The sequence below is a fragment of the Mobula hypostoma genome, chromosome 2 (genome assembly GCF_963921235.1).
Source record: "Mobula hypostoma chromosome 2, sMobHyp1.1, whole genome shotgun sequence".
NCBI lineage: Eukaryota > Metazoa > Chordata > Chondrichthyes > Myliobatiformes > Myliobatidae > Mobula > Mobula hypostoma.
The window spans coordinates 118,378,881-118,402,767 of record NC_086098.1 but is presented as its reverse complement, the minus strand read 5'-3'; the positions used below and the strand labels follow the sequence as shown (position 1 = coordinate 118,402,767).

Here is a 23,887-nt window from a genome sequence, read left to right as displayed (position 1 = left end):
GGCCAGGGTCTTCCTCACCTCAGCTTCAGCCAGACGGAGTGTCTGCTCCCCTGGGGGGTGGGGTGCCTTCCTTGCCAGCACTTTGTTCTGTGCCTCAAACCAGACGCAGAAGACATTCAGCCTCTCAAGGAGTGAAACATCCTGGGCACTGACGTACAGGGTAGACTTGTAGCCTATAATCCTCTGATTTCCCTGCCACTTGCACCTTGTGTCTCTGGTATCACAGAAGTGACTGTAAATTCTCTGAGAATTTGCCTTCCTGATGGAGTGGGAAAGCACAGTCCTTACTTCCCAGAAGAGCTGTCATATCTCTTGACCTAAAAGCAGCATCACGATTCCTCAGCCTGGCATACACCTCTGCAGTAAGCCTTGGCTTCTGATTTGCCCTCACCCGGATGTGTTTGATGTATGCATCTTTGTTGTCCAGATGTTCCAGGGTTTTGTGAAGAGCCAACGGGATAACACCTGCTGTAGAACTGTTGCTTCAGTAGCTGCTTAATGAACAGGATGGAAGAAACAGGTTCACATTGAAACAAACATAGAAAGGTAAGTAAGAGGCAGATGGACCACTAACCTTCATTACACGAAGTAAAACTTTGTTGTGAATAACCACAGCAGCACGGACACCACCACAGGCAAAGAGGAAGGCTCGTATTGCCGTGAACACAGTGTTTGAAGCAGCAATAACACCAAAGCCTATCAAGTAGAACTTGACATCAGGTGACAGTTCTTGTGTGCAGAGAGACCTGCTAACAAAGACAGAAAATGACTGACAAATTTGTAACAATTTTACTTTAACACAAAGTGAAATGCATCTGCGTTAGCACCTGCCTGTGACACAGCCTGTGCTTACCCCATGAATCGCACCATCTGTTGGTAATAGTCTGACGATGAATGGTTACTTGGTGTTGAGCCATTTTTGTTTTGCAGGTGAGAAATCCAGTGGGATAGCCACCAGTCAGATAAGTTACGAGTTGCTGTAATGGAAGGGATGTGAAACAGTACATTGTAAGATCATAAGAGATAAGAGCAGAATTAGGCCATTTGGCCCATTGGGTCTGCTCTGCCATTCAGAGTCATAGATTTCATACAGCACAGAAACAGAGCCATCGGCTCATCTTGTCCATGGCAAAACCATTTAAACTGCCTACTCCCCTGGACGTGCAGCGGAACCATCGCCCTTCATACCCCTGCTGTCCATGTACCTATCCAAATTCCACTTAAACATTGAAATCGAGCTGGAATGCACCACTTGTGCTGGCAGCTCATTCCACACTCACAACCCTCCGAGAGAAGAAGTTGCCCCTCATGTTCCCCTTAAACTTCTCACCTTTCACCCTTAATCCATGATCTCTGATTGTAGTCTCACCCAAACTCAGTGGAAAAAGATTGCTTGCATTTACCCTATCTATACCACTAATAATTTTTTATACCTCTACAAATCTCCTCTCAATCTTCTACATTCGAAAGAATAAAGTCTTAACCTATTCAGTCTTTCCTTATAACTCAGGTCCTCCAGACCCAGCAACTTCCTTGTAAATTTTCCCTGAAATCTTTCAATTTTGTTTACATTCTTCCTGTAGGGAGGTGACCAAAACTGCACAGTTCTCCAAATTAGGCCTCACCAACGTCTTATACATGTTCAAGAAAACATCCCATCTACCATACTCAATACTTTGATTTATGAAGGACAATGTGCCAAAAGCTTTCTTTATGACCATATCTGCCTGTGACACCACTTTTACTGAATTATGGACCCATATTCACAAACCCCTTTGTTCTACTGCTCTCCTCAGTGCCCTACCACTTACTGTGTAAGAACTACCAGAGCTGGTCCTCCCAAAGTGCAAAAGCTCACATTTGTCTGCATTAAATTCCATCTGCCATTTTTCAGCCCACTTTTCCAGAGGATACAGATCCCTCTGCAACGCATGATAACCTTCTTCTTTGTCCACTACACCCCCAATCTTGGTGTCATCCGCAAGTTTGCTGATCCAGCTAACCATATTATCATCCAGATCATTGATACAGATGACAAACAACAAAGGACCCAGCACCGATCCCTGCAGCACACCACTCGTCACAGGCCTCCAGTCAGAGAGGCAGCCTTCTACTACCACTCTCTGGCTTCTCCCACAAGCCAATGTCTAACCCGATTTACTACCTCATCCTGAATGCCGAGTGGCTGAACTTCTTGACCAGCCTCTCATGCGGGACCTTGTCGTATGCCTTACTAAAGTCCACGAAGACAACATCCACTTCCCTGGCAACTTCCTCGAAAATCCTGATAAGAATGAAAGAAGATCTATTGTTTTCCTGACATATATAACAAATAAATTCTTTTCGGGCTTCCAGCTAGGTACAGGTATCGATTATAATAGATGTTTTGATGACAAACTCTGCCATCTTCTTCAGGGATGATGCCTGGGTATGCCCAGACTGCTGGTATTTATCCCTCTGTAGTCTATCCCTCCTGATTGGTTAGTTCTCATCCAATCAGGTCTCCGCTGTCCTACCTTGTTTACAATCAAATTCCAGTTCTTACTTAGAGCGAGACCTTCGTCTTTGTTAAAATTCTTTTCCTCTAGTTCCATTTCAACGGCTTCTTTTACCAGGTGGTTTCAAAAGCCATTGGCGTGGCACAGCCATAGCTTCAGACATAATGTCTATCGGAAACCCACTCACACAGACTTATTGGTGGTGGCATCTGTTAGTCTCGCAAGACCATGGATCTGCGCCTGGAAAGTCTTGCTTCAGTCTGTGTTGGTAGAGCAGTGTCTGTTGTGGCTGTAGAGGCCCACATGGGAGTGACAGTCTCGGCTGCAGTGACTGCACTTGAAGGCGCTGTCCTCCAGTGTTGTTTTGGTGCTGTTTTTCCGACGAGCGCACTTTTCTTCAGCAGCAAACCTCAGCTTCTCTTCTCTTTTTAGACCTCTGTGTAGTTCCAGCCTCCAGTGAGAGCGATCGCTTGCGATGTCCTCCCACCTCTCGACATTCATGTTCAGTGACTTCATGTCTCTTTTGCAAACGTCTTTGAAACCAAGATGGGGCCGCCCTTGTGCTCTCTTGCCGGAGGCCAGATCCCCGTACAGCAGGTCTTTCGGGATCCTCCCGTCTGAAATGCAGTGTATGTGGCCCAGCCAGCGGAGACAGCATTGTTGGAGCAGGGTGAAGAGGCTGGGTATCTCAGTGCGGGCCAAGACCTCATCGTTAGTGACTTGGTCAGTCCACGTGATGTCCAGGATGTGTCTCAGGCTGCGAAGGTGGAAGGCGTTGAGACGCTGCTCTTGTCTGTAGTAGAGGCTCCAGGTCTCGCTGCCGTAAAGCAGTGTGCTGAGGACGCAAGCCCTGTAGACTGCAACCTTGGTGTGCATCGTCAGCCTTCTGTTCTCCCAGACTCTCTTTGTCAGCCTGGCGAACGTTGAAGCTGCTCGCCTGATCCGTCTGTTGATCTCGGGGTCTAGGGAGAGACTGTCTGTGATGGTGGAGCCAAGGTAAGTAAACTCGCGAACTACCTCCAGCTCGTAGTTGTTGATGGTAATGGCAGGGGGGTCTTCTTCAGGCTGATGGTCAAGCTGAAGTCCTGGCAGGCTCTTGAGAAGCTGTCCATAAGGCGTTGCAGTTGCTCTTCAGAGTGTGTTGCCAGTGCCGCGTCGTCTGCAAACAACATGTTCCTGATGAGTAGTTCGTGAACCTTGGTTTTTGCCTTCAGCCGGGACAGACTGAACAGCCTCCCGTCTGATCTAGTGTGGAGGTAGGCACGATGTTCCAAAGGTGTGCTTCAGCATGACTGTGAAGAAGATGCCAAACAGGGTGGGGGCAAGCAAACAGCCCTGCTTCACACCGCTGCAGATGTTGAAGGCCTCCGAAGAAGAGCCATCGAACTGAACGACACCCTTCATGTCTGTATGGAATGACGGAACAATCCTGAGGAGCCTCGGGGGACAACCAATCCTGGCGAAGTTTTGGAGCAGGCCATCTCTGCTCACAAGGTCAAAAGCCTTCGTAAGGTCAATGAAAGCAACGTAGAGTGGTTGTCTTTGCTCTCTGCATTTCTCTTGCAACTGTTGAAGGGAGAAGATCATGTCGATTGTGGAGCGTTCTGACCTGAAACCGCACTGAGACTTGGGATATACCCTTTCGGCGATTTCCTGCAGTCTGTTCAGGACCACGCGGGCGAAGACCTTCCCAACGATGCTCAGCAAGGAGATTGCCCTGTAGCTGTCACAGTCGCTTCTGTCCCCTTTGTTCTTATATATGGTGACAATGTTGCAGTCTCTCATGTCTTGCGGCACTGCTCCCTCTATCCAGCACTGGCACAGTAGTTCGTGCAGGTGATATAGCAGGATGCCCTTTGCGCACTTGATGGCCTCTGGTGGAATGAGATCCAGTTCTGGTGCCTTCCCAGTGGGCAGGCTGTCGATGGCTTTACTCAGCTCTTCGGCAGTCGGCAATGCATCAAGTTCCTCCATGACAGGCAGGCATTCCACGGCATCTACCGCACTGTCTGAGATGCCCTTTTCTCTGGAGAAGAGTTCAGAGTAATGCTCCACCCATCCCTCCGTCTGCTTGCCTTTGTCATTGATGGTCTTGCCTGTTATGGTTTTCAATGGTGCTGTCTTGCTCTGGGTTGGCCCGATGGCTTTCTTGATCCCCTCGTACACTCCATGGATGTTGCCTGTGTCAAATGATGACTGAATGCTTTCACATAGTTGTAGCCAGTAGTTATTTGCATAGCGTCTGGCTGTTTCCTGGGCCTTGCTTCTTGCTGTCCTTAGTGCTTGCAGTGTTGCCTGGGTGGGGTGGCGTTTGTGCTCTAGTAGTGCAACACACTCCACCTTGATGACAGCGGTGAGCTTACTTGAGCTCGTTTCAAACCAGTCCTGTGTCTTGCCCCGTTTCTTCCCGAAGGCCTTGAGTGCAGTGCTGTGGATAGTGTCCCTGAGAGAGTCCCATCTCTGCTGAGCATCTCATTCTAGAGGGTCTTTAAGGAGAGCACAGACTTATACCCCAACAATAACAGCAACATCACACCTCCCAACATATAGCGGTTCTTTTTACTTTGATTAACCGTGCAAAACTATTTCGGACCTGGAGAGTCTCCACAAGGAAATTGGATGATTTTGCATGGCATTCCTACAGAATGGCTATAAGTTGAAGGAAATCAACTGGGCCCTTAAAAGAACCAACAGAAAAACCAGGAAACCAAACAACAGGGAAGAACCCGTCGCTACCACCTGTCTTTCATATATTTCCATGGTTCTGGAAGAATCACCAGGATCCTGAAGAAATACCAGATCAATACCATCCACAAACCCTTAAGGAAGCTCAAGTCACAGCTTATGTGGGTCAAAGAAGACCTGGGACTCAGGACAGCTGGCGTTTACAGGGTCATTGCGAATGCAAAGCAGGGTATATAGGCCAGATGGGACACACTATGGAAACCTGTATCAAGGAACACAAGAGGTGTATCTGTTTGGCTTACCCAGAGAAATCGGCGTGATCAGAACACTGCATTCACAGTGGCCATAAGATTGACTTTGAAGGCACAAAACTACTATGCCGTGCCAATGGCTTTTAGGACCTCCTGGTGAAGGAAACCACTGAAATAAAACTAGATGAAATGAATTTTAACAAAGACGAAGGTCTCGCTCTGAATAAGAACAGGAATTTGATTGTAAACAAGATGTGAGAGCGGAAACCTGATTGGATGAGAATTAACCAATCAGAAGGGACAGACTACGGGGGTGTAAATACCACAAGTCCAGACATACCTAGGCATCATCCCTGAAGAAGATGGCACAGTTTGTCATCAAAACGTTGCCCCTCCTGCAACCAGTCTCACTAATGGCGTCAACGTTATAATTCCAGGTGTTGATCCATGCCCTGAGCACATCTGCCTTTCCTACTTCTTTCATTGAAATATACACAGCCCTGGAAAACTTAGCACCTAACTCCCTGAACTCCCTATGCAGAACCTCATCACTCTTCCTGCCTATATTATTGGTACCTACATGGACCACGACTTCTGCGGTTCACCCTCCCACTGAAGACTGTTAAGGACTCAATCTGAGATGTTCCCCACCCTGGCACCCGGAAGGCAACAGAACCTCCTGCTGGTTCCCCTAACAAACTCCCTACAATCACAGCGTGCCTCTTCTCCCCCCTTCCCTCCTGAGTCACAGAGCCAGACTTCAGTGCTAGAGACCCTATTGCTGTGACTTTCCTCTGCTAAGTCATCCCCCCCGCCCAATAGTATCCAAAACGTTGTTGAGGGAGATGACCACAGGTTCCTAAACCTTTTTCCCCTTCTTGATTGTCACCCAGTTTCCTATGACCTGCATCTTGAATGTAATTGCCTCTATCTATCACCCCTTCAGCCTCCCAAATGATCCGAAGTTCATCCAGTTCCAGCTCCAACTCCTTAACATGGATTAATAAAAGCTGCAGCTGGATGTACTTCTTGCAGTTGTAGTCACCAGGGACACTGGAGATCACCCTGCCTTCCCACATCCTGCAAGAGGAACATTCAACTATCCTGCTTGGCACCACTGCTGTCCTGACTGAGCAGATATAAAAACGGGAAGGGAAAGAAAATCCTCACCACTCCAGCTCTGTCCATGCAGACAACGGCTGCTGCTCTTGCTCCAGCGTTCCTTTAATTTGCTCTTGGAAATCAATCCCAAACATCGATTGGTTGCTGGTCAGAGCTCGAGGAAGCTGCTGCGATCTTTCAGTGCCTTTTTCTACTTGGTCGATGGACTCAAGTGAAATCTCATCACGGCTGATCCATTTTCTTCTCAGCTCAAATCTTCTGCCTTCTTCCCACATCCCTCAAAGCCCCAAATAATCAAGAATCTATCAACCTCTGCCTTAAATACACCCAATGACTTGGCCTCCACAGCCACCTGTGGCAACAAATTCCACAGATTCACCACACTCTGGGTAAAGAAATTCCTCCTCATCTCTGCTCTACCAGGACACCCCTCTTTTCTGAGGCTGTGTCCTCTGCTCTCAGATTCCCCCACCACGGGAAACATCCTCTCCACATCCACTCTATCAAGACCTTTCAATATTCAATAGGTTTCAATGAGGTCACCCCCAATTCTTCTAAATCCCTGTGAGTAGAGACCCAAAGCCATTTATAAATCCTTCCTTATATTGGGGAGGTAACACCATCGTGCTTCTGGTATTGACTATATCGCTGCAAGCAGGAAGAGCAACATAGAAATGTTAATAAGTGGACCAAGCCCCTGTCACAGGATAAGTGACTTGAGTCAGCAGATCACTGGGAGGTTAATCATGTACCCTTGGTTACCAGACATGGCAGAGACCAAGGAAAGGAAAGACTCTCTCACACTATTCCAAATTGACCTTGATACCTATTCACTGGGGGATTTTCAGACAACAGTGAGATATCTGACTTCATCATAATTAATCTTCTCCCAATTTAGGATTTCAACTTGAGGACCAGTCTCATCTTTTTCCATAATTGTCTTGAAACTGATAGTTTACTGATTCCAAAGTGACCCCCTGCCCACCACCACCACCCCCAACCATGTGACATATCAACCTCTTGCTCAGCCTCATATCCTCAGAAAAGGAGACAATAATTTGCAAGATTGAAAGGAGGGAAGTGCAGAATGGGAGTCTGGATCACCCTCTAGCCATCTGACCAAGGCTTGATCAGCCAGTTATCCTCCTTCCCTGTTCTATTATCTTATCATATAACAACTCGTGGAAGCACAGTGACAATCAGACACAATCTCAGAGCCAACTTTGAAAATTTGCAGCTCCCTCCACATATTCAGACATCCTCCTGGAGATGACTTTGTCAAATATCTTACCTTGCATGAGGAACATTGAGAGGAGTATGAGGAATGACAACCATCTGCCAATTGACAGCCAGTATGATCGGTACACATGCAGAGCCACTGTTCCCACCTTCTTCTCCTCATCCTCTTCCTCCCTGGCCTCTAGCTGGACCTCCATAGTTTCCTCAGCTGGCTCTTTCGTCTCCTCCTCCTCCTCTGGGCTCTTTTCCTTTGCTGAATTTGAAAATAGCCACTTAGACCGACAGATAAAGCAAACTATTTAAAATTGCTTACAACATTTGAGGCTTCGCAGTAGTGAATTTAAACGCAAACGACCTCTGGCCCATCCTCTGGGTCACCCCCCCCCGTCTTTCTTCCCGGACCTCCTGTCCCATGATCCTCTCGTATCCCCTTTTGCCTATCACCTGTCCAGCTCTCGGCTCTATCCCTCCCCCTCCTGTCTTCTCCTATCATTTTGCATCTCCCCCTCCCCCTCCAGCTTTCAAATCCCTTACTCACTCTTCCTTCAGTTAGTCCTGACGAAGGGTCTCGGCCTGAAACGTCGACTGCACCTCTTCCTATAGATGCTGCCTGGCCTGCTGCGTTCACCAGCAACTTTGATGTATGTTACAACATTTGACTTCCTTTTTCAGTAATTGGGTAAAAAGACTCCCAAATGTATTTGAACAACAACTTTATCCAGTTTGTTGCCAGTTAAAAAACACTGTTTTACTGCTTTGAAGACAGAATCAGATTAGCAACAATCTTCAAAGGTTTTAAGGGTACATTTAATGTCAGAAAAATGTATATGATATACATCCTGAAATGCTTTTTCCTCACAACCATCCATAAAAACAGAGGAGTGCCTCAAAGAGTGACTGACAGTTAAATGTTAGAACCCCAAAGACCCTCAGCTCCCACCTCCTACACGTAAGCAGCAGCAAAATGACAATCCCCCCTCCTCCACCAGCAAAAAAAAAGCACCAGCATCCACCACTGAACACTTAAGCATGCAGCAAAGCATCAGGAAAGCCACAGACTTGCAGTACCCCAAAGATTATTCGTTCACCCAGTATCTGACATACCAATGGCTCTCTCTCTCTCTCTCTCTCTCTAATAAGGGAGAAAGAGATGTCTCCGTTTCACAGCGAGAGTGGAGATATAACAAACAACTCGCTGATTTACAATGTTAACATAGAAACATAGAAACATAGAAAATAGGTGCAGGAGTAGGCCATTCGGCCCTTCGAGCCTGCACCGCCATTTATTATGATCATGGCTGATCATCCAACTCAGAACCCAGCCTTCCCTCCATACCCCCTGACCCCTGTAGCCACAAGGGCCATATCTAACTTCCTTTTAAACATAGCTAATGAACTGGCCTCAACAGTTTGCTGTGGCAGAGAATTCCACAGATTCACCACTCTCTGTGTGAAGAAGTTTTTCCTAACCTCGGTCCTAAAAGGCTTCCCCTCTATCCTCAAACTGTGACCCCTCGTTCTAGACCTCCCCAACATCGGGAACAATCTTCCTGCATCTAGCCTGTCCAATCCCTTTAGGATCTTATACGTTTCAATCAGATCCCCCCTCAATCTTCTAAATTCCAACGAGTACAAGCCCAGTTCATCCAGTCTTTCTTCATATGAAAGACCTGCCATCCCAGGAATCAATCTGGTGAACCTTCTTTGTACTCCCTCTATGGCAAAGATGTCTTTCCTCAGATTAGGGGACCAAAACTGCACACAATACTCCAGGTGTGGTCTCACCAAGGCCTTGTACAACTGCAGTAGTACCTCCCTGCTCCTGTACTCGAATCCTCTCGCTATAAATGCCAGCATACCGTTCGCCTTTTTCACCGCCTGCTGTACCTGCATGCCCACTTTCAATGACTGGTGTATAATGACACCCAGGTCTCGTTGCACCTCCCCTTTTCCTAATCGGCCACCATTCAGATAATAATCTGTTTTCCTATTTTTGCCACCAAAGTGGATAACTTCACATTTATCCACATTAAATTGCATCTGCCATGAGTTTGCCCACTCACCCAACCTATCCAAGTCACCCTGCATCCTCTTAGCATCCTCCTCACTGCTAACACTGCCACCCAGCTTCGTGTCATCCGCAAACTTGGAGATGCTGCATTTAATTCCCTCTTCCAAGTCATTAATATATATTGTAAACAACTGGGGTCCCAGCACTGAGCCTTGCGGTACCCCACTAGTCACCGCCTGCCATTCTGAAAAGGTCCCGTTTATTCCCACTCTTTGCTTCCTGTCTGCTAACCAATTCTCCACCCACACCAATACCTTACCCCCAATACCGTGTGCTTTAAGTTTGCACACTAATCTCCTATGTGGGACCTTGTCAAAAGCCTTTTGAAAATCCAAATATACCACATCCACTGGTTCTCCCCTATCCACTCTACTAGTTACATCCTCAAAAAATTCTATGAGATTCGTCAGACATGATTTTCCTTTCACAAATCCATGCTGACTTTGTCCGATCATTTCACCGCTTTCCAAATGTGCTGTTATCACATCCTTGATAACTGACTCCAGCAGTTTCCCCACCACCGACGTTAGGCTAACCGGCCTATAATTCCCCGGTTTCTCTCTCCCTCCTTTTTTAAAAAGTGGGGTTACATTAGCCACCCTCCAATCCTCAGGAACTAGTCCAGAATCTAACGAGTTTTGAAAAATTATCACTAATGCATCCACTATTTCTTGGGCCACTTCCTTAAGCACTCTGGGATGCAGACCATCTGGCCCTGGGGATTTATCTGCCTTCAATCCCTTCAATTTACCTAACACCACTTCCCTACTAACATGTATTTCGCTCAGTTCCTCCATCTCACTGGACCCTCTGTCCCTTACTATTTCTGGAAGATTATTTATGTCCTCCTTAGTGAAGACAGAACCAAAGTAATTATTCAATTGGTCTGCCATGTCCTTGCTCCCCATAATCAATTCACCTGTTTCTGTTTGCAGGGGACCTACATTTGTCTTTATCAGTCTTTTCCTTTTTACATATCTATAAAAGCTTTTACAGTCCGTTTTTATGTTCTCTGCCAGTTTTCTCTCATAATCTTTTTTCCCCTTCCTAATTAAGCCCTTTGTCCTCCTCTGCTGAACTCTGAATTTCTCCCAGTCCTCAGGTGAGCCACTTTCTCTGGCTAATTTGTATGCTACTTCTTTGGAATTGATACTATCCCTAATTTCTCTTGTCAGCCACGGGTGCACTACCTTCCTTGATTTATTCTTTTGCCAAACTGGGATGAACAATTGTTGTAGTTCATCCATGCAACCTTTAAATGCCTGCCATTGCATATCCACCGTCAATCCTTGAAGTGTCATTTGCCAGTCTATCTTAGCTAATTCATGTCTCATACCTTCAAAGTTACCCCTCTTTAAGTTCAGAACCTTTGTTTCTGAATTAACTACGTCACTCTCCATGTTAATGAAGAATTCCACCATATTATGGTCACTCTTACCCAAGGGGCCTCTCACGACAAGATCGCTAATTAACCCTTCCTCATTGCTCAAAACCCAGTCCAGAATAGCCTGCTCTCTAGTCGGTTCCTCGACATGTTGGTTCAAAAAACCATCCCGCATACATTCCAAGAAATCCTCTTCCTCAGCACCTTTACCAATTTGGTTCACCCAGTCTACATGTAGATTGAAGTCACCCATTATAACTGCTGTTCCTTTATTGCACACATTTCTAATTTCCTGTTTAATACCATCTCCGACCTCACTACTACTGTTAGGTGGCCTGTACACAACTCCCAGCAGCGTCTTCTGCCCCTTAGTGTTACGCAGCTCTACCCATATCGATTCCACATCTTCCCGGCTTATGTCCTTCCTTTCTATTGCGTTAATCTCTTTTTTAACCAGCAACGCCACCCCACCTCCCCTTCCTTCGTGTCTATCCCTCCTGAATATTGAATATCCCTGAACGTTGAGCTCCCATCCCTGGTCACCCTGGAGCCATGTCTCTGTGATCCCAACTATATCATAATCATTAATAACAATCCACTGTTAAAAGTCCACTGTGCTGCTTTTTCCTAGCTCTGTGCCCAAAGAACTTGGGTCTCTGGGCACAAAGCCAGCAGCCAGCTCATGTACTGCCACGACACACTGGATTCCTGCAGAGACACCGACCTTCAGTCCGCTCGTCTCCAGAGCCACAAGATCCCGAAGCTCCGAAGGCGAGCTAATCTCTTAGGCCGCATCCTTGGCATATCGAGTAATGGTCAATCTTAATGAAAACCACAGTAGATTCAAGGGGGCAAGTGCTGCTAATTCTCTCCATCTCCCCTTCCCTGTCTCATCATCCCATTTTCCTGCCTTGCATCTCTCTACAACTTAAAACACGTTTCTTTTCCAATTTTCCCTAGTTCCAATGAAAGGTCACTGACCTGAAACAAAAATTCTTCCCTCTCCACAAATGCTGCCAAGCCTGATGAGTGTTTCCAGGATATTTCATTTTTATAGCTGAAGGACAGTTGTAGTTGGGAGATAAGTGACCAAGGTTACACATTACATTGGAGGATAGGAAGGGAGGCAGAAGAGGTGGCGTGGCTCTGTTGATAAAGTATGACATCAAATCAATAGAAAGATGTGACATAAAAGATGTTGAAACTTTGTGGGTTGAGCTCAGAAACTGCAGGGGTAAAAGGATGTTGATGGCAGTTATATACAGGCCTCCCAATGGTGGCTGAGAGGTGGCCCACAGATTACAACAGGAAATAGAAAAAGTGTGTCAAGAGGCAATGTTATGATAGTCATGGGAGATTTTAACATGCAGGTCAATTGGGAAAATCAGGTTGGAAATGGATCACAAGAGAGTGAGTTTGTTGAATGCCTACAAGATGGCTTTTTAGAGCAGTTTGTCATTGAGCCTACTAGGAGATCAGCTGTACTCGACTGGGTGTTATGTAATAAACCAGAGGTGATTAGAGAGCTTAAGGTAAAAGAACCATCAGGAGGCAGTGATCAGAATATGACTGAGTTCAACTTGAAATTTGATAGGGAGATAGTGAAGTCTGAAGTAGCAGTATTTCAGTGGAGTAAAGGAAATTACAGTGGTATGAAAGAGGAGTTGGCCAAAGTAAATTGGAAGAAGATGCTGTCAGGGATGAGAGCAGGGCAACAATCGTGTCACATTCTGAGGAAAACGAGGAAGGTGCAGGATAGATGTATTCCAAAACAAAGAAATACTCAAGTAGCAAAGTAGTATGCCTGTGGCTGACATAGGAAGTCAAAGCTAATGTTAAAACAAAAGAGAGGGCAAACAACAAAGCAAAAATAAGCTGGAAGATAGAAGATTGGGATGCTTTTAAAAACCTAGAAAGAGCAACTAAAAGAATCATAAGGAAGGAAAAGATGAAATATGAAAGCAAGATAGCAAACACTATCAAAGTGGACAGTAAAAGCCTTTTCAAGTATGTAAAAAATAAAAGAGATGAGGGTGGATATAGGACCGCTTGAAAATGAGGCCAGAGAAATAATAATGGGGGATAAGGAGATGGCAGATGAATTAAATGAGTATTTTTCATCAGTCTTTACTATGGAAGACACTAGCAGTGTGCCAGATGTTGTAGTCTGTGAAGGAAGGGAAGTGAGTGCAGTTCCAAGGGAGCAGGTGCTCAAAAAGCTGAAAGACCTAAGGGTACATAAGTCACCCGGACCAGATGAACTGCACCCTAGGGTTCTAAAAGAGGTAGTGGTAAAGACCGTGGAGGCATTATCAATGATCTTTCAAAAATCATTGGATTCTGCCATGGTGCCGGAGGACTGGAAAATTGCAAATGTCACTCCACTCTTTAAGAAAGGAGGAAGGCAGCAGAAAGGAAATTATAGACTAGTTAGCCTGACCTCAATGGTTGGGAAGGTGTTGGAGTCAACTGTTAAGAAGGAGGTTCTGGAGTACTTGGTGACACAGGACAAGATAAGACAAAGTCAGCATTGTTTCCTTAGGGGAAAATCTTGCCTGGTGAACCTGTTGGAATTCTTTGAGGAGATTACAAGTCAGATAGATAAAGGGGATGCAGTGGATGTTGTACATTCGGACTTTCAGAAGACCTTTGATAAGGTGCATTTGCCTTCCTCACCACTAACTCTAACTGAAAGTTAACTTTTAGGGTGTTCTGCACAAGGACTCCCAAGTCCCTTTGTACCTCAGATTTTTGGATTTTTTTCTGTTTAGAAAATAGTCTGCACATTTATTTCTACTACCAAAATGCATGCCTATGCATCTTCCGACATTGTATTTTATTTGCCACCCTCTTACCAATTCTCTTAATCTGTCTAAGTCCTTCTGCAGCCTACCTGTTTCCTCAACATGACATGCCCCTCCACCAATCTTGGTATCATCTGCAAACTTGACAGCAAAGCCATCTATTCCATCATCTAAATCATTGAGACAGAGCATAAAAAGAAGTGGTCCCAACACCAACCCCTACGGAACACCACTAGTCACTGCCAACCAACCAGAAAAGGATTCTTTTATTCCCACTTGCTGCCTCCTACCAATCAGCCAATTCTCTAACCATGTTAGTAACTTTCCTGTAAAACCATGGGCTCCTAAACTTGGTAAGAAGCCTCATGTGTGGCACCTTGTCAAAGGCCTTCTGAAAGTCCAAATATACAACATCCACTGCATCCCCTTTATCTATCCGACTTGTAATCTCCTCAAAGAATTCCAACAGGTTCGTCAGGCAAGATTTTCCCTTAAGGAAACCATGCTGACTTTGTCCTATCTTGTCCTGTGTCACCAAGTACTCCATAACCTCATCCTTAACAGTTGACTCGAACACCTTCCCAACCACTGAGGTTCCTTGTTCAGCTTGAATTCACCTCCTTGGTTTGTATCTCTCCCACTTCGTATGTGCTGTGACACCCAACCCCAGATTCTCAATAGAGCGAAGCAGCAATTCTACTAGCTGTGCCATTGTGCTGTCTGAAATGTTCTTAGTGAACACAAGGAAGGCAAATGCATCATAAGCTCCATGTTCACAGTCCATCTCAATCCTCCGCAATGGTCACCAGCTACAGCTGGATTGAATTATCCATTGCCCTACTAAACTGCATGAATTTCCAAACAGCACACTGCCACCTGCCTGTGTTGCTAACTCAACTTACCATTGCAATCTTCATTTATACCCGTCATCTCTAGGATATTACCCAAATGTTTTCCACACTGAACTCCCCCCAAGAGTATCACAGGAGCAGAAATTACGGCCATCATGTTCATGCCAAGATTAATTGTTTCTAAGCTCCATCCACTAAAACACTGCCTGACCCAAAAGTTTGCCAGCTAAATCTTACCCAGCACATAGTTACCCGCTTGGTAACTCTATCCATTGACCTAAATTATCTGCTGGCTTGCCCATCTCCTTTCACCTCATCTTTCGAGACCACATCTTCAGTGTTCACACTTGCCCAAGGTAACACTTCAAAATAATGCGACAGTCAGGAATAAAACTGTCCCCAATTCCATATCTAATCCCATCAGAGCAGAGATTTTAGTAAATGAAAGGTAGTCACACATTTAGTATATTGATAACAATTACGGTCCTCCACGTCTACCAATGATGAGCCTACACAGATTCGTGGCACTGAAGATCAGACTGATGCTCTAATTTATCCAGTACATCACACCTTATGATGTGGGTGCAAGGTGCTGTAATTCACTCTGAAGGGGGACAGGAATGTGACAATGTTACTTCTCTACCACCCTCGTTCTGATCTTATGAGTGAAATACCAACCTCTCCCAAAGTATTCCAAGTGTAACAGCTTTACCTTTTAAACTAGTTAATGAAGCACAGGCTGGTCTAACTAACTCAATATAAAATTATGGTTACATGGTGACTCACTGGACTACTAATTCACAGATCTAGACTAATTATCGAGAGAAACACGTTCAAGACAGACTCTAAATTTAAATATCTCTGGAACAAAAGGATGGTATTAGCAACGATGATTACAAAATGACTGGATTCACCTAATGATACCTCAAGTTCACTCATGTCCAATAGGAACTGAAATCTGTTTTATTGACCCAGTCTGGCCTTTATGCAGCTTAGCCTGTAACCATGTGGTCAACTCTTAATTGCTCTGTGAAGTGAACTGGAAAGCGTTTCTGAGATGTTGATTCTGACTCTCTTTCCACAGATGCCCCTCGGCATGCTCTGGCTCTGATTTGCTTCGCCCTGTCTATTGTTTGGAAGTGGAATTCACTTACCTCCAGCTTTCTTTTTTGGCTTTCTATTTGTTTTGGTGTTTTCATCTTCTGTTTTCAGCACTTCCTCAGGTGTGCCTGCATGTCAAGGAAAGAACAAAATTGTCAGTGGAAACTGAACTAACCAGGGGAAACTGCCTTCCAGTCTGAAGAACAAGTGTCAGCAGGAGTGAGTCATAATTTGAAGCAGCAAGTGAGAATGAGAGACATCACTGCAAGGTGGGAGCCTTTTGAAATGAACAAGTCTCATCAAGAATGAATTTTATTTGAGCCAATAAAAGGATGGAAGGGATTCCATAGTTAGAAGAGAAGACAGAAGATTCTGTGGGTATTTTGCCTCCCAGGTGCCAGGGTCAGGGATATCTCGGATTGGGTCTCAGGATTTTAAAGGGGGAGGGTGGGCAACCAGAAGTCATGGTAAATACTGGTATCAAAAACATTGGTCAGAAGTAGGAAGAGGTCCAGAAGAGAGGATATAGGGAGTTAGGTAGAAAGCTGAAAAACAGGATCTCCAAAGTAATAATCTCTGGACAGCTGCCTGTGCCACACAGCAGTGAGGGTAAGAATAGGATGACTTGGCAGACAAATGTGTGGCTGAGGAATTGGTGCAGGGGGAAGGGTTTCAGATTTCTGGATCATTGCAATCTCTTCTGGGAAAGGTACAATCTGTACCAAAACAACGGGTTACACCTGAACACAAAGGGGATCAATATCCTTGTGGGCAGATTTGCTAGAGCAGTTGGGGAGGGTTTAAAGCAGAGGTTCCCAACTTCTTTATGCCATGGAGTCTTATCATTAACTAAGGGGTCTGTGAACCCTAGATTGGGAACTCCTGGTTTAAACTAATTTGGCGGGGGATAGGAAACAGAGTGATAAGGCTGAGGAAGGGGCAGTTGGTAAAGAAATAGATGCAGTGTGTAGTGAGACTGTGAGGAAGAACAGGCAGATGATATGACATAATTGCAGTCAGTGGGATGAGTTGAAATGTAACATGTGGGCAGAATCAAAAAGAGTGATGAATACAGGACCGAAGGAGTTATGTTTGAACGTACGTGGTATACAGGAAAAATGTAGATGATCTGAATGTAGCGCAGTTAGAGAATGGCAGGTACGACATGGGCATCACTGAGTTGTGGCTGAGAAAAGATCACAGTTGGTAGATTAAAATCAAAGGATATATATTGCATTGAAAAGACAGACAGGTTGGCAGACGGGGTGGGGTGGGGTGGTTCCGTTGGTAAAAAATGAAATTTAATCCTTGGAAAGAGGTGACATAGGTTTGAAAGATGTGGAAACCTTGTGGGTAGAGTTAAGAAACTGCAAAGCTAAAAAGACTCTGATTGGAGTTATGTACAGGCCTCCAAACAGTAGCCAGGGTGTGGGATACAAATTACAACAGGAGATAGAAAAGGCATGCCAAAAGGGCAATGATACGATAGTCATGGGGGATTTCAATATGCAGATAAATTGGGAAAATCAGGTTGGCACTGAATCCCAAGAGATGGAATTTGTAGAATACCTACGAAATGGCTTCTTAGAGCAGCTTGTTGTTGAGACCACCAGGGGAAAGGTAATTCTGGATTGGGTGTTGTGTACTGAACCAGATTTGATCAGGGAACTTAAGATAAAGGAACCTGCAGGAGGCAGTGATCATAATACGACAGAATTCACCCTGCAGTTTGAGAGGCAGAACATTAAAGTCAGATGTATCAGTGTTACAGTGGAGTAAAGGGAATTACAGCTGCATGAGAGAGGAACTGGCCAAAGCTGAATGGAAGGGGCACTATCAGGGATGATGGCAGATCAGCAATGGCTGGAGTTTTTGGGGGGCAATTCTGAAGGCACAGGACAGAAATGTCCCAAAGATGAATAAGTATTCTAAAGGGAAGATGAGGCAACTATGGCTGACAAACAAAATCAAAGTCAGGGCATACAATATAGCAAAAATTAGTGATAAATTAGAGGACTGAGAAGCTTTTAAAAACCAACAGAAGGCAACTACAAAAGCCATAAGGAAAGAAGAGATGAAATATGAAGGAAAGCTTCCTAATAAAATAAAAGAGGATACCAGAAGTTTTCTCAAATATATATAAAGAGTAAAAGAAAGATGAGAGTGGCTATCAGACCCCGGAAAAATGATGCTGGAGAGGTAGCAATGGGGGAACAAAGAAATGACAGATGAACTTAATAAGTATTTTGCATCAGTCTTCACTATGGAAGACACTAGCAGAATGCCAATAATTCTAGAGTGTCCAGGGGCAGAAGTGAATGTGGTTGCTATTACTAAGGAGAAGGCCCTTGAGAAGCTGAAAGGTCTGAAGGTAGATATGTCACCTAGTCCGGATGGACTACACCCAGGGTTCTGAAGGAGGTAGCTGAAGAGATTGTGGAAACATTAGTAATGCCCTTTCAAGAATCACAAAATTCTGTAATGGTTCCAGAGCACTGAAAAATTGCAAATATCACTCCAGGGAGGGAGACAGAAAAAAGAAAATTATAGCCTAGTTAGTCTGATTTCAGTGATTGGAAAAATATTGGAGTCCATTATTAATGATGAGGTTCTGGGTACTTGTAGCCACATGATAAAATAGGTGAAAGTCAACATGGTCTCCTTAAAGGGAAATCTTGCCTGACAAATCTGTCGGAGTCCTTTGAAATAACAAGCAGAATAGACAAATGAGAGTCAGTGGATGCTGTTTACTTGATTTTCAGGAGGCCCTAGACAAGTTGTCACATATGAAACTGCTTAACAAAGAAAGATAATAGCATGGATAGAAGACTGGCTGACAGGCAAGAGGCAAAGAGTGGAAATGAAGGTAGCCTTTTTACGTTACGTGTCAATGATCTGGATGACAGAATTGATGGCTTTGTGGACAATATGAAAATAGGTGGAGAGGCAGGTAGTATTGAGGAAGCAGGAAGTCTGCAGATGGACTTAGACAGATTGGAAGAATGGGCAAAGGAGTGGCAAATGGAATACAATGTAGGGAAGTGTATGGTCATGCACTTTGGTGGAAGGAATTAAGGCAGAGACTATTTTCTAAACAAGGAGAAAATTCAAAAATCAGAGGTGTAAAGGAACATGGGAGTCCTTGTACATGATTTCCTAAAGCTTGCTTGCAGGTTGAGTTGGTGGTAAGGAAAGCAAATGCAATGTTCGCATTCATCTTGGGAGAACTAGAATATAAGACCAAGGATGTCATGCTGAGGCTTTATAAGGCATTGGTTAGACTGCACTTGGAGCATTATGTCCAGTATTGGGCTCCTTATCTAAGAAACGATGTACTGGCATTGGAGAGGGTCCAGAGGATGCTAATGAGAATAATTCCTGAAATTGAGGGGTTAACATATGAGAAGCGTTTGATGGCTCTGGGCCTGTACTCACTAAAGTTTAGAATAATAAGGAGGGATCTCATTGAAACCTATCAAATTTTGAAAGGCCTAGATAGAGTAGATGTGGAGAGGATGTTTCCTATAGTGGGTGAGTCCAGGACGAGAGGTCACAGCCCCAGAAAAGAGGGACATCCATTTACAACAGAGATGAGAAGAAATCTCTTTAGCCAAAGGGCAGTGACTCTGGAATTCATTACCACAGACAGCTGTGGAAGCCAAGTCATTGAGTATAATTAAAGTGGAGATGGATAGGTCTTATGGTCTTATGAATTCCTTGTCAGTGCTGCTTATATGTTAAGTGCCTTTGATGCTGTGATCCTGCATGTATCTACTTGTGCATTTGAAAAACTTGCAAACTCATCTTCCATCACAATACCCACGAGTAGTGGCTGAGATGTGCACGTGCTAGGAAGAGCTTGACGTCATTACCTGACAAGTTCTTTGTCACAGTCTTCCCAACTGGTTTTAACTACATTCTCTTAACAGGTTCCAAATAGGGCTAGCCCTGTGCACAAACAATATGCACTATTGGGACCTTCATGATAATCCAGACTACAGCCGTAGTAAAGCACAGACTCATCACTTCTTGTCCAGAGTTATTTGGGAAATTTAATACTGGCCGCTAACGGTAGCATTGCTGAGTAGAATTAGCCACCAGGAGTGTAGCCTGGTCCTCTTCTACTGGGGCAACTTTTGATCTGAGCTGCTTCCTCACAGAACAACATAATTAACCTTTCACATCATTCTGCTGCATCAGCATTTCCCAGCAGCCTGACAGGACTGTAACAGTTTGCTGCTTGGGGAGAGCTCTTCCCACCGACAGATCAAACGACATCAGTCCAGCTCCCCAGGTTGGGAATCCACAGTCCACCTGCTAATGGTATTGGTCCATGAAATAATGGTGGTTGGGAGCCCCTGTGCCACAGAATCTTTGATGATGATGTGTGAACGTTAACAGTTCAAGACAGATGGCATCGGAGTTTGGAGTTCAATTCCTACGTCCTCTGGAAGCAAGTTTGTATGTTCCTTCCCATGTGCACATGGGTTTACTCTGAGTGCTCCAAAGGTGAGTAGGTTAATTGGGCATTGTAAATTGTCCTATGATGAGACTAGGGTTAAAGTTTTCAGAATATCCGAGTGTCCGCTCTGTAAAACCACACACTTACTAGCTCACCTGTTTTTACTATCTGCCCATTTTCCATCATTACCACCATGTCAGCTTCTTTCAAAAATTCCGTCCGGTGTGTACAAAGGATAACAGTCTTATTTTTCAAACATCCCAGAATGCAGTTCTTCATGAGGTGATTGGCCACATCAGCATCTACTGCAGCTAGTGGGTCATCAAGAAGGTAAACATCCTTGTCCTGCAAAAGACGAGGATGCAAGGCTTGAAACTGAAAGGTAATTATTAATGTAGTTAAATCTAAGTGGCAGGAGATACAAATCAGAATAACACGTAGGTTCTCAAATCGGCAAGAGACTGAATGTTTTCCTTGGAGTGGATGAGCTCGAGGAGGAACCTACACTCAATGGCCACTTTATTTCGGGTGTCAAGGTAGCGTAGCTGTTAACTCGGCTTGGGGCATCGGAGTTTGGAGTTCAATTCCTACGTCCTCTGGAAGCAAATTTGTATGTTCCTTCCCATGTGCACATGGGTCTACTCTGAGTGCCCCAAAGGTGAGTAGGTTAATTAGGCTTTGTAAATTGTCCCATGATGAGACGAGGGTTAAATCAGTGGATTGCTGGGTGGTACGGCACAAAGGGCCAGAAGGGCCTATTCTGTGCTGCATCTCTAAGTAAATAAAAAAATATTCATTTTATTATTTATACCTGCTTGTTAATACAAAAACCTAACCAACCAATCATGTGGCAGCAACCCAATGATTAAAGCAGTCAGGCATGGTCAAGAGGTTCAGGCCAAACATTAAAATGGGGAAGAAATGTGATCTTAGTGGAATGATTGTTGGTGCCAGACAGTTTTGAGTATTTCAGAAACTGCTGATCTGGATTTTCATGTACAACACTCTCTAAAGTTTACAGAGAATGTTGCAAAGAACAAAAGACATCCAGTCAGAGGCAGTTCTGTGGGCAAAGACACCTTGTTAACCAGAGAGGTCAGAGGAGAACGACCAGACTGGCTCAAGCTGACAGGAAAGTGAGAATAACTCAAATAACCAAGCGTTACACCAGTGGTGTGCAGAAGAGCACATCAACCTTGAAGTAGATGGGCTACAGCAGCAGAGAACTATGAAGGTACATAATTTAGTATACAAAATTGCTATTGGATAAGGGCTGGTAAAAGGGATTAATAGACAGGTTCTTGATGACTGGCCTGGACGTAGTGGGTCTGAGGACTTATTTCTATACTTTATATTCCTATAGTGTCACTCAGAAAGCTTCACTGGAACCACAACAATTCACCCAACATATAAACTCAGCTGATGCACTGTTCAAGTTTGTTAACAAAATAATAAAATGGATGTATGGCACTGTAGTGGTGTAAATAGAAGCAAAACATTACAGAGATATTAATACCCTGTGGGAGGCGAGTGCAGAAATTGCATGGACCCTAGTAGGGATATTTAAAACATGCTCAGCCACGGTGAAGTGCCAGAGGATAGGATGGCTAATGTCTTCCATTGTTTAAGAAAGGCTCCAAGAATAAATCACAAAATTATAGGCCTGTGAGCCTGACATTAGTTGTGGGAAAGTTATTGGAAGGTTTCTAAGGAACCAGATATATAAGTATTTGAATAGTCAAGGCCTTGTTAGGCATAGTGAACATGGCTTTGTGAATGATAAATCATGTCTAATCAATCTTATAGAGCTTTGAGAGGAGATTACCAGGAAACTTGATAAAGGCATGACAGTGGATATCGTCTACATGGACTTTAGCATGGCCTCTAACAAGCTCCTGCATGGAAAGTTGGTCAAGAGGAGGTGGTAAATTCAAGATGAGATAGTAAATTGGCTTCACAGAAGCCGGAGAGTGTTTGTAGATGGTTGCCTCTTTGACTGGAGGCCTGTGACTGGTGGTGGGCCACAGGGATTGGTATTGGGTCCATTGTTGTCATATACATCAATGATCTGGATGATAACGTGGTAAAATGGATTGGCAAATTTCTGAATAACATCTGGGTTGGAGGTGTAGTGGATAACAAGGAAAACTTGCAGCGGTATCTGGACCAGACGGAAAAACGGGTGGAAAATTGGCAGATGGAATTTAATGCATACAAATGTGAGGTGTCACATTTTGGGAAGACCAACCAGGGTAGGTCTTACACAGTGAAAGGTAAGGCACTGAGGATTGTGGTAGAACAGAGGCATCTGGGAATACAGATCCATAATTCCTTGAAAGTGGCGTCACAGGTAGATGGTGTCATAAGGAAAGCTTTTGGCACAACGTCCTTCATAAATCAATGTATTGAGTTCAGGAGTTGGGATAAGGTCATAAGATTTAAGAGCAGAATTAGGCCATTTGGCCCATTGTGTCTGCTCTGCCATTTCATCATGGCTGATCCAATTTTCCCCTCAGCCCAGTCTCCTGCTTTCTCCCCATATCTGTTGATGACCTGACCAATCAAGAATCAATCAACTTCTGCCTTAAACACACATAAAGACCTGGCCTCCACGGCTGCCTGGGCCAAAGAATTCCACAGATCCACCATTCTCTGGCTAAAGAAATTCCTCCTCATCTCCATGGTAAAAGAATGCCCCTCTATTCTGAGGGTGTGTCCTCTAGTCTTAGACTCTCCCACCATAGGAAGCATCCTCTCCACATCCACTCTCTCAAGGCCTTTCACCATTTGATAGGCTTCAATGAGGTCACCCCTCATTCTTCTAAATTCTAGTGAATACTGGCCCACAGCCATCAAATGCTCTTCATATGACAAGCCATTCAATCCTGGAACCATTTTTGTGAACCTCCATTGAATCCTCTCCAATTTCAGCATATCCTTTCTAAGACAAGGTGCCCAAACCTATTCACAATACTCCAAGTGAGGCCCCACCAGTGCTTTATAAAGTTTCAACATTACATCCTTGCTTTTCTATTCTAGTCCTCTTGAAATGAATGCTAACATTGCATTTACCTTCTTCATCACAGACTCAACCTGCAAATTAACCTTTAGGGAATCCTGCACAAGGGCTCCTAGGTCCCTTGGCATCTCAGCATTTTGTATTTACTCTCCATTTAGAAAATAGTTAACCCTTTCATTTCTTCTAACAAAGTGCATGACCATACACTTCCCAACACTGTATTCCATCTGCCATTCTTCGCCTATTCTTTGAATCTAAGTTCTGCTGCAGCCTCTCTACTTCTTGAAAACATCCTGCCTCTCCACCTGTCTTCGTATCATCTGCAAACTTTGCAAGAAAGCCATCAATTCCATCATCCAAATCATTGACATATAACGTAAAAAGAATCGGTTCCATCAGA

At 44.5% G+C, this 23,887-nt stretch overlaps 1 protein-coding gene across 3 annotated transcripts in view; it reads right to left on the bottom strand.

Moving 5' to 3' along the window:
* Positions 1-23,887, bottom strand: part of abcc10 (ATP-binding cassette, sub-family C (CFTR/MRP), member 10) — a 92,991-nt gene that overhangs the window by 32,978 nt on the left and 36,126 nt on the right. For 2 of the 3 annotated variants that reach the window (XM_063040528.1, XM_063040530.1), the window contains 5 exons: positions 20,624-20,813; positions 16,060-16,134; positions 7,848-8,048; positions 854-977; positions 575-749 (listed from right to left, as the gene is read on the bottom strand). In XM_063040528.1, coding sequence (XP_062896598.1) covers positions 575-749; positions 854-977; positions 7,848-8,048; positions 16,060-16,134; positions 20,624-20,813 — 765 coding nt within the window. The remainder of the gene's footprint in view (positions 1-574; positions 750-853; positions 978-7,847; positions 8,049-16,059; positions 16,135-20,623; positions 20,814-23,887) is intronic. The other variant, XM_063040529.1, reaches the window with a different exon arrangement.